Source organism: Hypomesus transpacificus, chromosome 16 (assembly GCF_021917145.1).
Source record: "Hypomesus transpacificus isolate Combined female chromosome 16, fHypTra1, whole genome shotgun sequence".
NCBI lineage: Eukaryota > Metazoa > Chordata > Actinopteri > Osmeriformes > Osmeridae > Hypomesus > Hypomesus transpacificus.
Genome location: NC_061075.1, coordinates 5,413,046 through 5,428,742, shown reverse-complemented (window position 1 = coordinate 5,428,742; position 15,697 = coordinate 5,413,046). Strand labels below are relative to the sequence as shown.

At 41.3% G+C, this 15,697-nt stretch overlaps 1 protein-coding gene across 5 annotated transcripts in view; it reads left to right on the top strand.

Annotated features, from left to right (window-relative positions):
* Positions 1 to 212: 212 nt before the first annotated feature.
* mcoln2 (mucolipin TRP cation channel 2) overlaps positions 213 to 15,697 on the top strand; it is a 34,056-nt gene continuing 18,571 nt past the window's right edge. For 2 of the 5 annotated variants that reach the window (XM_047037064.1, XM_047037063.1), the window contains exons 1-4: positions 213 to 318; positions 418 to 467; positions 1,123 to 1,273; positions 1,425 to 1,598. In XM_047037064.1, the coding sequence (XP_046893020.1) occupies positions 424 to 467; positions 1,123 to 1,273; positions 1,425 to 1,598 (369 nt within the window). In that variant the 5' untranslated portion in view covers positions 213 to 318; positions 418 to 423. The other 3 variants (XM_047037066.1, XM_047037062.1, XM_047037065.1) reach the window with 2 other exon arrangements.

Below are 15,697 nucleotides of genomic sequence, written 5' to 3'. Positions count from 1 at the left end.
AACGTCTATTCAGTTTGGATTAAATGTAGAGTTTACTTGACCCAAAACATACTTAAATCTATTCCATTTTGCAAAAGGCCATTGTAGTGACAATTGTTGTCCTTACATCCATCAATGTACAAAGGTCTGAGTTTTAAATAGTTTGAATTGTTCTAATTTGGCTTCTTAGGAACCACATTGCCGCCAAATGACATAATGGCCATTTGTAGTCTGCTACTACGAGTGTGTGTGCTTTGGAAACATTGGGCCAGCCTGTAGCTTTGTGAGTACTGCATTTGTGATTGGCTATTGCAACTGAGTTGACTGACGACGAAAAAGGTATTCTACCATAATGTGTGATTCCTCACCATCTTATGAAGAATCCTCTAACCATGTTAGGCTAATTAATTATCTCATTTGATTAATCACAATTGACAGATCAAAATGGAAATGTTAGTTCGATATCTCGACAGGAGAGAGTCCAGTAGGTAAGTTTTTGAACTGTACCAATATTGACAATGTCAATATTTGCCACTGTTAAACTAAATTAAATGTTGTGCTCAGATACATTTGATTACAGTACACTTATTCGGGATACGAAGAAAACCACACGTTTCATGTAACTTTAGCCTGTTCTTCATATTAAAACAAAACATCTGTTTTAAAGTAAATTTTAATAATATTGACAGGCCACCATAAGTAAACCTCCAAACAATCCATAAACTAAAGAGTTGGAAAAAATAAAAGCATTTGTCGGTCAAAACACACTGAACGTGGGCTATATCATGTCAACACCAGTGCAAATGCAAGCGTGCTGCGAGCCAAGTTTTGACTTCTCCGTGTATGAATGCTTTGTGTTTAGTAAAGAAAACACTTCTTGTTATTTAATACCTATTTTGTGAATCATGGAAACTAATGAAAAAGATTCCTTACGGAATAACATTTCTTCACGCAAAGCCTTATTTCTCTATAAATGTCCGGTTTGGATCTAAATACTTGTCAGTAGAGTTTTTTTATTTCCTGTGTTGAGTAATTCTTTAGACTAACGTTCATGAAATATCAGTTTTTTTTTGCAGAAGTTGAACTTTCACCTATATTCAAGTTCACCAGTGCCGTTGGTTTGTGCTTTGTTTGCTGTTTCAGTTCCATAACCCAAAGTGTCATTAAAGAGGAGGTGCTGAGGGATGACCTGAAATACTATTTTATGAGCCCATGTGAAAAGTACAGGGCCCGAGGACAGGTCCCATGGAAACTGGGGGTGCAGATACTCAAAATTGTCATGATCACCACACAGGTAGTGTACATAATGGCAATAAAATGATATGTCTTGAGTATCTGCAAGACAAATAATGAACTGACATACTGTAAATTGTGTTCTATCCACGATATGTTCTACCCAAATTAGTTGTCAAAAAAAGTGTTTGTATTTTTTTTATAACCAATAGCTGATTCTGTTTGGCCTCAACAACCAGCTGGTGGTTTCTTATAAGGAGGAGAATGTAATGGCATTTAAGAACCTGTTTTTAAAAGGCTACAGTGGTGTGGATGAGGATGACTATAGTGTGGCTGTTTACACCCAACAAGATGTCTTCGACAGGCTCTTTTATGTACTGGATCAGGCAAGTCTCCCTTCCTCTTTATATCTCGCCTTGCTTTCTTGATCAGTCAAAGGCATTCTGTGGTCATTCTAAAACAATTACTTCATTCTAGAGCAATGACTATGTGACGGTGGTACTATTTCATTTTACTGTTGAGTTTGACTGTACTGCACTGAGTGATCTTGATCTAGCTGCACTGCAGTTGAAAATCATATCAGAATATCAGTGGCGATTTCTTTAAAGGGGCAATTGACTTGGTTTTTTGGGTATTTCACACTGTTCCTTAAGGTCTCCGAATAGGGTATGTAACATTGGTTGGGTTGAAAATGGCCCGGGTGCTGTTCTATGCCCTCTGACAGATCCTCTGAAATGTTCCCGGGAAAAAAACACTAGCTTTTCTCCTTTTATGGTATGCTCATTAATATTTAGATAAGCTGCGCCCTGATTGGTTGGTTATCAACGAGTGAAGCTGGGAGCAAAAATGCAACACGGCCAACAGCAGCACTCGCTGAAACACCGAAGTTGGAGACTTGAAATAAAAACGCGCAAATAAATCTATTGTGTCTACACAACACTGTTTTCAACAGATTGACTATATATCATTTAAAATGATAACATTACTTGTTTCCACTGTTGTTGAAGCAAACTGGATTGACTTAGGTGGGTAGAACGTTAGGCTACATCTTAGCAACCAAACCATATCGTGATTCTACTCGGCTTCAGTTAGCTAGCTAGGCTAGCTGTAGATATCTTGCTGTAAAATAACATGACAAAGATCTGGACAAACATGCATCGTGAATTGTAGATTTTCATTACACAGGTTATTTATTTGAATGAAACACAGTCAGGAACATGAATCAACGTTAGCCCCATTGCCAATAAACTAGGCTAAATTATCACACATTCTACCTATGCTCTTGCGTTAGCAAGCTAAACTTGTTTACATGCCTACAGTCTAGGTGTTACTAGTAACAGTTACTAGCAATGCTAACGTATCCTGTATCTAGAACCTGCCTTTCTCCAGTTCTTTCAAATAGATTATCTAGACAGGCGTTAGCAATAAGCCAGACTGCTGTTCGTTTTCTGGCTATTTTTCGGAAGCTTCCCTTCTAATGCCGACTACAGCTAGTCTAGCTAGAGTCATTTTATGTGTGTAGAAACGTATTTATCATTCTACCTGGTATGCTATATACTATGGAGGATTATAGGGGCCAAAACTAAATAAATAAATACTTGGATAAATAAATAATTATATAACACAAAGCTTAAATAAATGACACAAAATATATAAATGTTACATGTATTTGTGTGTATATATATATATGTTTACGTTTTCATGTGTTTACATTTATTCATTTATACTTACATTTATTCATTTATACTTACATTTATTTATTTATACTTACATTTATGTATTTATACTTACATTTATCCTTGGTGAAACTTCCTGCAGCAAAATAAATCTGTCGTCCCCCCGTCACAAAGTCAGGGGGCGGGTCAAAGCCTCTGATTGGTGGTTCAACTTGAATCGACTGCTTTTGACTATTCCAAGGTGGCAGCACTTTGTGCGGATTCAATGAATGAAATATTGAATGCTACAGTGGTCGAAATGTTGGCGGAAGCTGAAGAGATGGAGGCACCTGCCAGTTCACTTTTTTTTTACATCATATTGAGAGCTTCGCTGAAATTATAGGAATGATATTGGCCCTAACTGACACAGACATCAATGAAAATGTGTTCACGATCCTCAGCGAGATGAAACAGCATAGGGGTGGGCATATCGATCTTAAGACCGACAGTGGCCGGGTTGGGAAACCCGGCAACTATCGATACCAACGTTGGTATCAATAGCCTGATTGATAGCGTGATAAGATCGATACTTAAGTTTCATTCCACACTGAGTACACAACTCCCTTTACATCATAGTGGTTGTGCAAACACCGTCTAACTTCGCTCAAACTCACTTTGCCCCTCCACTGCTTTTCTAAGCCCAAAGTATCGGTGTTGGCAATACTGGCCCTGTATTTACTCCTTGGTATCGGATCTATACCACATCGTGCAGTGTCGCACACCCCTAGCAGCTGTAGAGTGAGGCGATAGAGGATCCCTCTAGCTTGAAGAGCGCTTGATCGACTGGTTGAGCCTGCCTGGTGTGTAATACTGTTCATTCACCAATCAGAGGCTTTGACCCGCCCCCTGACTTGGTGACGGGGGACGACAGATTTATTTGCTGCAGGAAGTTTCACCGTGGATAAATGTAAGTATAAATACATAAATGTAAGTATAAATTAATAAATGTAAACACATGAAAACGTAAACATATATATATATACACACAAATAAATGTAACATTTATATATTTTGTGTCATTTATTTAAGCTTTGTGTTATATAATTATTTATCCAAGTATTTATTTATTTATTTAGTTTTGGCCCCTATAATCCTCCATAATATACAGGAAACGTTAGCATTGCTATTAACTGTTAGCACAACATCATACTGTCCTTATAGCTTGCGGTTGCAATGAGCATATGGTCGGAACAGCACCTCTTTCCAGGTTCAGCTTCCTAGCAAATCCTGCTTGAAATTGTCCAAGGTTGTCAAAACTGTCTTGGGTGAAATGTTCAGAGCAAATGAATGATTGAGTGTCGAACTTCGCCAGGATCTTCTCATAGACAACAACAGCCATGCCTGTTGAATGTTTGGCTCCTTGGGAAGACTGTGAGTGTTAGCCTTCCCTGTACAGCCTGGAACACAGCATTTACGACCGTGGTCCATTTTCAATATCCTTGTTATAATTCAAAACGTTCTTCTTTGTAATTCCTTATAAGTAGCCTTCACAGAGCAGCGCGCAGCTAAACTAGTATCGGAGATAGACCAAGCCCCCACCCCTCGACTCTGGCTTGAGGCAACAGCCCCCGTGGATGTAGGTGGTATTGCATTTCCGATTTTCTACCCGACTCGTCCGGTCGTTTTTATTCTATTAACTCCAGTCAACATATCTAAAACTATCTCCCCCAATAATTTTTGTTCGATTCTCGAACCTGGCTCATACTACTAGCTTTTTCATATAATAATTTTTCCTGATTTTTGCTAAGATTGAAACCAATCCGAAATGGGTAAACTAGCAGCCCATGTATTTGCTTACATCAAGAAAAGTTGCCTGGAAACGTGCTCGCGGATACGAACAATGAACAAGCACAAAAGGGAGCTTCGGCAAATCGCTGATTTACCTGAGCTGAATGAAAACAAGGAGAAAGGATTTGATAATCTACAGCTACCTGCCTTTATTGTAGCACGTTTTACAAATGGTTGCACATACATGACGGTTGTTTGTAGAGTTAAATTCGAGTTAAATATTTTAAAGCAGATTTAACCATTTTGTAATGAACGCTATTATGCTCATGGCATGACAAATGTAATTATAGCCTAATATAATTAGTTATAATATCGTGGCATGTTACAGCGTCATTATATATTGTTGACATGTTATTCTGAGGCAAAGACAAATAAATCATGTCTGATAACGTCAATATATTGTTATGGTCGTTATATTGTTAGAACTTTAAGTCAGTTAACACATTTACATTTATTCATTTAGCTCAGTGGTCACCAACCTTTTTAGGCCAAAGATCACCGACCTTTGCCTTGGTGACCCGAAGATCTACCTATTGAGGCGTTGAGAGACAGAACAGACTCCAGACTGAACTTACAACTTAACTTTATATTTGGCCTTATTGTAATTGAATGAAATCAAACACTTTGTGAACAATATGAACAAGAAAAAACACTTTTGCAATGAGCAGGCTGGATATGAACGGTTTTATTTATAAACTGAAGTTACAACACAACACTGACAAATTTCTCATGTGACAAGTCAGTGTGATGGCTGTGACTGAACACTGTCTGTGAGTGCCTTGTAGTTTGGCTCATAAGCAGAGACAGCCAGTCTGAGGCAGTCTGTGAGGTGTCTGTCAGTAAGACGGCTCCTGTACTTGGATTTGGTGATTTTCATCTGTGAAAATGCCATTTCACAGAGGTAGGTCGATCCAAAGTAGGCACTCACTTTTAGTGCACATGCACTGAGGAGAGGAAACTTCTCTCGGCTGACAAGTCCCCAAAAGTCACTGTCCCTTGACCTGGCTTTCAGCTCAATGTCATTTTGCAAATCAAGCATCTCCATGTCCACTCCACTTGGCAAAGCAAATGCTTTCTCGAATTGGTCTGCAACCTCCTCTGTATTAATAGGCAGGAATGGGTTTGAAAGAAATGCAGCAATATCCTTCATGATTTCTAACTCACCAAAACGTCGACTGAACTCCGCTGCCAGTTTGTCCAGGTGCACACAGTACTGCTCAGGGTGAAAGTCAGAAGAGTCTTTGATGGACTGTGACATTTTTTCCAGGTTTGTAAAGTGTGTCAGCGTCCCTTTCCTCAGATTCGTGGTCCAGACACAGAGTTTGGCCTTGAACGCATTCACTGCGCTGATCATGTGGAGGAGGTGCCGGTCTTTTCCCTGGAGTTCGTGGTTGAGCGAGTTCAGTTTTCCGGTTAGGTCCGTCAGAAACCCCAGGTCCAGTAGCCACGCATCCGTTGAAAGTTCCTCGTGCTCCTCGTTCCTTTTCGACAGAAACGTCTTAATCTCAGGCAGCAAGTCAACAAATCGCTGCAGCACTTTTCCGCGACTCAACCACCTGACATCAGCATGCAGAAGCAGGTCTCCATACGCCGAATCGAGCTCATCCAATAACGCCTTGAATAAGCGATGCTGAAGCGCTTTTGCTCGAATCGAGTTTACCACTTTGACCACCAGTGACATGACATGAGAAAAGTCCACAACTTTCCCAGCCAAGGCTTGCTGATGAATCACACAGTGATACTTCATGAAGTCGGGGAAATCCGGATCATTACGGCACAGTGCTATAAAACCAGCGTGCACACCGCACATTGCCGGTGCCCCATCGGTAGTGATTGCCACCAGTTTCTGAATGGGGATGTTCTTTTCACGGACATAGCTTTTAAAAACGTTGTAAATATCCTCACCTCTCGTTCTCTCTTTTAATTGGAGAAGAGTGAGGAAGTCCTCCTTTGTTGTAAAGTCCTGGAAAGCCATTCTGACAAATACAACAAGCTGAGCCGTGTCCATTACATCCAGCGATTCATCAAACTGCAGTGAAAAATATTCACAGAGTGACAAGTCCTCCAACACCTGTTGACCAACGTTATCCGACAGTAACTCGATCCTTCGTGTCACTGTTGTAGGACCAAGAGGCACAGCACGGAATGCAGCTTTTATGTCCTCTTTGTTTTTGAAGGTGCTGCAAACAGTCTCTGCGGTGACGGTCAATAGTTCCTTAAACAAATCCCCATCTGTAAAAGGTCTCTTGTGTTTAGCCAAAATGTGGCTAATACGAAATGACGCCTCAGTTGCAGCCTTACTTTGAGACGTAGGTTGTGAGAAAAGCGACTGTTGAGCCTTCAACTCCACTTTCAGCTCCTGAACTTTTTTGGCGCGGATTGCGCTCTTTGGTGGATAGCAGTCTTTGAATTTCGGATGGTTAGTGTTGTGGTGCCGCTCCAAATTCCCTCGCTTAGACAGTGCCTGTGGCTGGTGGCACAACATACACACACTCTTGTCTTTTACCAAGGTAAAGATGAATTCCTCCTCCCATTCATGATGGAAACTGTAGTTTTTCGCCCTCTTTCGTGGTGCCTCTGCCATGCTTGCTAACACTATGTGGACAACACGGCCGGGTAAATAAACAAACCAACGGCAACCACGCCCACAGGTATCCTGGGATAGCAGGTCTCTCAAAGGTCGTCTTCGGGAAAAAACGCCCATTTATTCTGTCGGTGAATTGCTTTGCAACACGCACAGGCCAATATGCAAATCCAGGTACAAGAGAACGCGCGTTCAGTTTAAGAATCCTCCGCGTTCATGAATTAGTCGGAGATCAGTATTTCTGAAATTATTTTGGAGATCGACAGGGAAAGTCTCCGAGATCGACACGTCGATCGCGATCGACAGGTTGGCGACCTCTGATTTAGCTCATCATTTAACACCACAACGATGGCATTAACAATAAGCTAGTAATAGTAAACAACACTCATCATCATTATAATAGTAACAAAGGTATAGGCTTAATTTGCTTTGCAAAGCTAGAACAACGACGGAGCCAGATATTCAGGTTTACTGTTTATTTATCCGACACAATACATAAGCAGTTAAACTATAAACACGAAGCAAAAAGAACAACGTATAGGCCATGCACGTATAATACTACACTACTAATAGTATTGATTTTCGTAAAGTTCACATGTAGGCTATCTGCTTCTTGATCGGACTTGTACCACATTCTGACAGTTTTCTGCAATGCCTTAGCTCCAGCTCACAAGCTCGCGACTGGTTGTCGCAAAGTATGACGTATACAGCTAGTTGCAAGCATGCGCGAATTTCGGAGCTAGGAACAAGCTTTTGCGCAAGACCGGACGAGTCGGTCTGGAAAGATGGGGCGGTCCATTAGGAGCTCTCGCTTGCCTCACTGCGCCACTGAGCACTTTTCATAGAAATGAATGGGGACGCCATCTTGGAAGACAGAAGTAGCTGTCTCTAGTTATATTAACTCTATGAGATAGACAATACCTCGGGCTGGTCTGGATGTAAATTCTGGGGCGTGACAAAGATACAGACCAGAGCCAATAAGAGGGCAATCACCGGTCCTACTAGGACCGGTAGCTTTGTTGAAAAGCTAGCGTTTTACAGCCACATTTTTTCTTTTTGAGATTTGAATAGGAAAGAGGTGTCAATGGACTTTGATATTCACGGTATGTTCAGTTTACCCATCGAACTGTCGTTATTCAACTATGACAAGGTAAAATCGGTTTTGCAGTCAATTGCCCCTTTAAGACTGCAAGGGGAGCTCAGCTTCCTAACATTTCAAAAAATTGATGCTCAAATATTTACTATTGTGTTAACATTTTAAATGCGTTAGAACACGTTCATATCGAATACGAGTTAGTTCAGAATCAGCTACATATATAAGCAGCCAGTCGACTGTACTTCTCATACATTCCCGTAGCGCATGGGGAACGTCTGGCCCGCAGGCCGTATGAGGCCCGCGAAATCATATGGACCGGCCCGCCATGGCACTGCAGGAACCATATTATTAGGTGCATTATTCGTTGGCAGCAGCACTATTTTAATATGTGGAAGAGGACCGTGGAGGCGCGCAGCGTTGGGTACCAATGTTGTACCAAAAAAATTCGCTCGAGCGCTCTGCGCATTAAGCGTGGGATTCCTTTCTAGCATATCAAACCCAGAATACGTTGTTGGTTTTGGCTAAGCCCCGAATGTTTACAACGTATGGCTCCGCAACTGATTAAAACTCAGATTCGAGAAGAAGCCTCAAAAATTGTGGCAATATAAAAAATAATACGATCCCTTTCCATCATGATAACCCGCCAGAAATGTTTGTTGCACCCCTAGTCAAAGCAGGCTGCATCCGTGCCAGCTAACATCACAAACCTCACCAAAGAGAAACAGTTCCAGCCATCACATTAGGGGTGAGTTAATTAAATGTTTGACCAAATATAGCAGGCACATTTTAAAGTTGATAATTATGTACGGCCCCCGAATGATTTTATAAATATCCAAATGTCCCTTGGCAGAAAAAAGGTTCCCGCCCCTGCCGTAGCGCCACAGTGCATTTCCCTGTTGAAGCGCAGCTTCCATGGACTTCAATGGGGCTGCTTAGAACAGGTTTTTCCAGTGCTTCAAAACTATACGGTCATTGGAATGCTGTGATTATGTCCCGCCCTGGACGCTCAGCGTATCTGGGGGTAAATGGAGGAGTGGGCTGGCCTGGACGCTGGGCTTCCGCCTGATGATTGGAGGGTCTGTCGAAAAACTGCATCTCCCTTTGATTGACAATGATTTTATACTATAAAAAGTCACCCAAGCCATTCAAGCTCAGTTTCCCCTAACATTTCAAAATATTAATGGTCAAATATTTACGATTGTGTTAACATTTTAAATGCGTTAGAACACGTTCATATCGAAGACGAGTTCGTCCAGAATCAGCTACATAAATTAGCAGCCGGTCGACTGACTGACTGACTTCCTTCTCATACATTCCCGTAGCGTCACAATGCATTTCCCCGTTGAAGCTCAGCTTCCATGGACTTTAGTGATGTGTCGTTCGTGAACGATTCGTTCATTTTGAACGAATCCTTACCGTGCGTGTCCACTACAGCGGAGCGGCGCGGAGCGTCGGCTTCCAATCCATTTTCAATTAAACCGGGCGTTTAATTGAAAACCGGGCGTACGCTCCCACAATGCCATAGGCTACACGAGCGTCAACACCCGGTTTCATTGAAAATGAATTGGAAGCCGACGCTCCGCTCCGCTCCGCTGTAGTGGACACGCACGGTTACAAGGAGTCGGGAGGAACGAGTCCTCTCAAAGAGTGATTCGTTCATTTTCTCATAGCAGCGCATCGGAACTGTTGCATAGGCTCGTCCAAGTAAACAGAAATGATTCGTTCATTTCCCAACTCGGTCTTAGGGTACGAGTCTTTGGATAATTTTTCACGTGACCTGCATGGCTCTGTACTGATAGCTAGAGGAACGATTCGTTCATTACCCGACTCGGTCTTTGAATAATTTTTCACGTGACCTGCATAGGCTCTGTGATGGTAGCTAGAGAAACGATTCGTTTATTTCCCGACTCGGTCGTTCTACCAGTCTTTGGATCCTTTTTTCACGTGACCCGCATTGTATTTGTAGTAGAGGAAACAGTTTCCTCATTCCCTTTCCGCTGTTTTGGTAAGACCTGAATGATATTCGCTCAAGTCATCATACTGACTGGTTTTGTTATTTTCACTTTACATTTACACTTACAATTTAGTGCGGCGTAATTGTTTGCCGTGATAATTAAAAGCTAGTGTGACAATAAATGACCAAATCATACAAACTGTCATGATCAGTGCTTGAAGTGGGCCGGTACTCACGTCCCAACTGGTTCCCAATTCAACTGGTTCCCCAGCTGTGCGTGCACCTATCAGTCCGCCTCCATCACCAGATTCGTCACAAATTCGCAAACATATTACTGGCGATTTTCAAGTCGGATCTCATATTTGCTGCAGCAAATATGAAAGTAGGCCAATAGCCTACGTGCGCACTACATAAGGCTACCATTTGCGACAAAATAAATGGAGACAAAATAAAACATTTGCAGGCTCGCATGAAGTGGGATTCGATCCCACTAGAGCAAAAATACATTCACACGTAAGTCCGATGACTTATGCCACGTGCCATATCAGCTCTGAGATGAGGGCAATATGATTACGTATTTGTTAACTACGTTGGCCTTCAGATAACATTTTGAATTGGCTTCTTCTGAATCAACTGGTTCCCATAGACACTACCCGAATGAAGGCTACTAATCACGTATTTGGGGTTGTTCAGAGGCAATAGTCGTATTTACCTCGACATCAAAGCTCCTTCTGACACCACATATTAAAAATTCATACGAAGAACGTCGCTGCTGACCCAGACAATACGATCAAAATACGCGTAACACAACATGGAAACATTCGTTTCCTATGCGATTTGTGTAGCCTATGGCTGAGTGTGTCTTCGCTATATCTTTTGAAATCAATTCATTTCATAATTGAATTTTCTGAACAAATGTACTGAGCGCTACATTACAGCCAAGCACACCATAATAAATGGAAGCTAAGAAAATAAAAAAGATTCGAGTTGGATTTGATACCACGAGCAAAAAACACCTGCATTATTACAAACCATTGCATTATACAGTGAGCCACTGAAGCACATGCATGGAACGGTCACAAAATTGTTAAGAAAGTTCGCCTTCAGGCAACATGTTGTTTTGGTTCTTCTGAATCAACTAGTTACCGTAGACACCACCCGAATGTAGGCTACTCATCACGTACTTGGAGTTGTCTCAAGGCCATATTAACCACGATATCACAGACTCTTAGGCTAATGACACCACATATTGCGAAGTAATACTTAAATCGTCGCTGCATGATATAGAAACGTGGGCACAGACATGATCATACTTCTGATAATCATGGCAAAGTAACCCTAACAGGTAACCAGCTGTTTTGGGTGAACTCCAGTAGCCTAACCCCAAAAGATAGGTGGTTAATATGGCTATTGCCTTGAGACAACTCCAAGTAGCCTACGTGATGAGTAGCCTACATTCGGGTGGTGTCCACGGTAACTAGTTGATTCAGAAGAACCAAAACAACATTTTGCCTAAAGAACAACGTTCTTAAAAATGTTGTGACCATATCATGCATGTGCTTCAGTGGCTCACAGTATAATGCAACGGATTGTAAAGACGCAGGTGTTTTTGCTCGTGGTATCAAATCCAACTCGAATCTTTTATTTTCTTAGTTATCCATTTATTATGGTGTGCTTGGCTGTAATGTAGCGCTCAGTACATTTGTTCAGAATATTCAATTATGAAATGAATTGATTTAAAAAGAAATAGCGAAGAAACACTCAGCCATAGGCTACACAAATCGCATAGGAAACTATTGTTTCCATGTTGTGTTACGCGTATTTTGATCGTATTGTCTGGGTTAGCAGCGACGTTCTTCATATGAATTTTTAATACGTGGTGTCAGAAGGAGCTTTGATGTCGTGGTAAATACGACTATTGCCTCTGAACAACCCCAAATACGTGATTAGTAGCCTACATTCGGGTAGTGTCTATGGGAACCAGTTGATTCAGAAGAAGCCAATTCAAAATGTTATCTGAAGGCCAACGTAGTTAACAAATACGTAATCATATTGCCCTCATCTCAGAGCTGATATGGCACGTGGCATAAGTCATCGGACTTACATGTGAACGTACTTTTGCTCTAGTGGGATCGAATCCCACTTCATGCGAGCCTGCAAATGTTTTATTTTGTCTCCATTTATTTTGTCGCAAATGGTAGCCTTATGTAGTGCGCACGTAGGCTATTGGCCTACTTTCATATTTGCCGCAGCAAATATGAGATCCGACTTGAAAATCGCCAGTAATATGTTTGCGAATTTGTGACGAATCTGGTGATGGAGGCGGACTGATAGGTGCACGCACAGCTGGAGAACCAGTTGAATTGGGAACCAGTTGGGACGTAACACCGGCACCTCTACATTTTACTCTTAAGCTTACCGGCACCTTTTCTTGCGTACCGGCACCTTTTCTTGCGTGCCGGTACGCTATCGAAAACGTTATCTAGACAGCATCAACTGATGCCTCAGTAAAACAGATTTTTCACTGCCGCTTTCAAACCTAGAAACTACACAACTTTAGTTTTTAAGTAGCCTAATTATGTTAGCATGGCTTCAAAAAGGCACTAAAAGAACGCATGTGCCAGAGCCAGACACATCAAACACAGACTATGCATGCATTTATGGCAGCTGTGGTGGCGTAGCTATACGGGGGCCGGTTCTGGTGGGCTGGTCTGGATAAGAGTCAAGGGCCTATATTTTACTCCCAGTCCATCCCTGCCGCCACGCAACATTAAGTCACCTCCTGATAAAAAGTTCCCGAGGCTATGCATTTATGTTGTTAATAAATAGGCTAACAACAATCCAAGTTTTGTTTTTGTTGTTTAGAAATGTCATAATGATTTGCCAATGCAAGAGAGTACCGGCACCTTTTTTTCTCCACTTCAAGCACTGGGATACACTATTTTAATGCAGGTATTTCTTTTGAAATAGTATCTGCCGGTGCACATTTCATGCACTAATTAACATGAGAATATGATATGTGTTTGCAGTGCAGTGCAGAATATCAGACAAGGAGATCAGTGCACAGTCTGATTTGTACACTAACTTCAATTCAGGAGATCAGGTTATGGCAGACAGGGTTTTTTTTTTATTGTTGAAGCAATGGCTAAATGTGGTGCCACACTGGTCATGCCTTCATTCCTCAAGGGGAGAAAGCAGCTAAAATGTAGCTAAGCCAAACACTATTATAAAATGGCCATAAAAGCAAAATACAAATATTTCATTATTTACAGTAATTTGTACACTACACTACGCACACAGTAAACACAGAATTTAAGTACAGTACACACAGTATTTACAGTAAACACAGTATTTACAGTAATTTGTATTGTATTATTTATAGATATCTGTATATTTAGGAGGTTTACTTATTTAAGCTTAGCATAGATGTAATTTATGTTCTGTGTACTTATGTTAGGCCTATGTAAATGCCAGGTACTTGCGTTGTCTTAAGAATGTGCATCGGACAATACAAGACTTGAACTATATGAAAACAATATATATATGCCATATACAGATGTATACCTACTATATGAAACAATCAGTATTTAACTGATAAGCAATCTTAACGTTTGCTTTATCCAACATTTACCTTTCTACTGTCAACTCTGCTTGCTCATCAATCCACAAATCCTCAAAACTGCTCATCATTACAATGATAAAGTTTCCATAGTCAATAAGATAGATAGATACTTAATTAACCTCCGAAGGAAAATTATTGTGTCCAGACATAGCTAGAAAGCTCAGGCAGTCCAGAAAATCTTTAATCGTTAAATTGGATTTTATTGCTACAGCAGTAGCTAGCAATCTCAGTCACTACGAGTTTGATACACCGTTACAACATTACCGTTATTCGTTAACAATATCAACAGCAACGACATCGGGAACGTCTCGTTTTTCTGTTCACAAGCATAATCATGAAACGTGTTACAATCATAATAATCATAAAACGTGTTCACGGTTAAATGACATGGAAAATCCAGTTGGCTTCAATGGCTTGTTAAAGGAGACATGGCATGAAAACTTCATTTTATGAGGTTATTTAACATTAACATGAGTTCCCCCAGCCTGCCTTTGGTCCCCCAGTGGCTAGAATTTTCGATAAGTGTAAACCAAGCCCTGCGTGTTCTTCTCCGCCTATGACAAAATGAAGGCTCAAACGCTCTGTTTGAAAATCTCCTCCAAGTGACGTAGATACGAGAAAGGTTACCTTCCCTCTTTGCTTTGCCCACTCAGATCATCTGGCCCGCCCATGAGAAACTGAGCTGCCACCGTGCAAGGGCGAGTGCGATATCGTTTTTTCCAGGAGAGACATCATGGCAAGCAAACAAACGAAACATAACAGTTGCTCATTGCTTGGATGTGCAAATCAAAACAAAAGTATTTTTTTAGTTCCTTCATCCAAGCTTCTGCACAACCAGTATCTTAATTTTATTTTCGCTGGAATTGCGCCGACACAACTTCACAAAGTTTTGTATGTCTGCGCCAAACATTTCAGCCTCTACTGTTTCCTCAACTTGAGCCAATACAAAACTGGCCTTGCTGAAATAAAATTCTGGACCATTACTAACTCTCCTTGGTCAAGCTACAAACCTTGGACAAGTAAGCTAACTAACACTATATCATTTTGTTGCTTTACTGTATATGGTTACCTAGCTTGCTACCCTTAGAATGTGGCTGTAACATTAGCTCTGCAGCTAACAGCTGAATTACTGTTGCTTATGTAAAGATAGATGGCATCAAGTAGGCTGTGTGTGAATACAAACGCTGTAACGCCAGTGTTGTGCACTTCTTTGTTATTTGGATAACCGTTATGCTGTTGGTGTTATGGCACGGGCGATATCCGCCTTTCTCCTCATTGAGATTATTTATGAGTGTACACCTCTGCAAACCAGGGTGATCAGATGAGAATGGGCAAATTCGAGGCATATTACAGCAACGGGGGCTACGAGCCATTGCGATACATCCGTTGTAAACATTAGCGCATGTTGCCGCCTCTCTCCTCCTCATTAGCATTTAAAGCTACAGACACCAAAACAGCGCGTTCTGAGGAAAGCTCATTGTGGGACTACTCTGGCTATAATTCTGCACCATGGCTGAATTTCGGGAAAGAGACTTCAGATACAGTATTAGGGGACCACTAAGGCCTATATACAAGCATCCAAAAACAGCATTTCATGTCTCCTTTAAGGTTAACTATCGCTAGCCAAGATTGACGTTATCCACCCGGAAGTAAGATATTTGTTGTTGTGACGTAAGGCTGAAAGGCCGAAAAATGAGCCTCCCCCATGGGCGGAAATCCCAAGGGG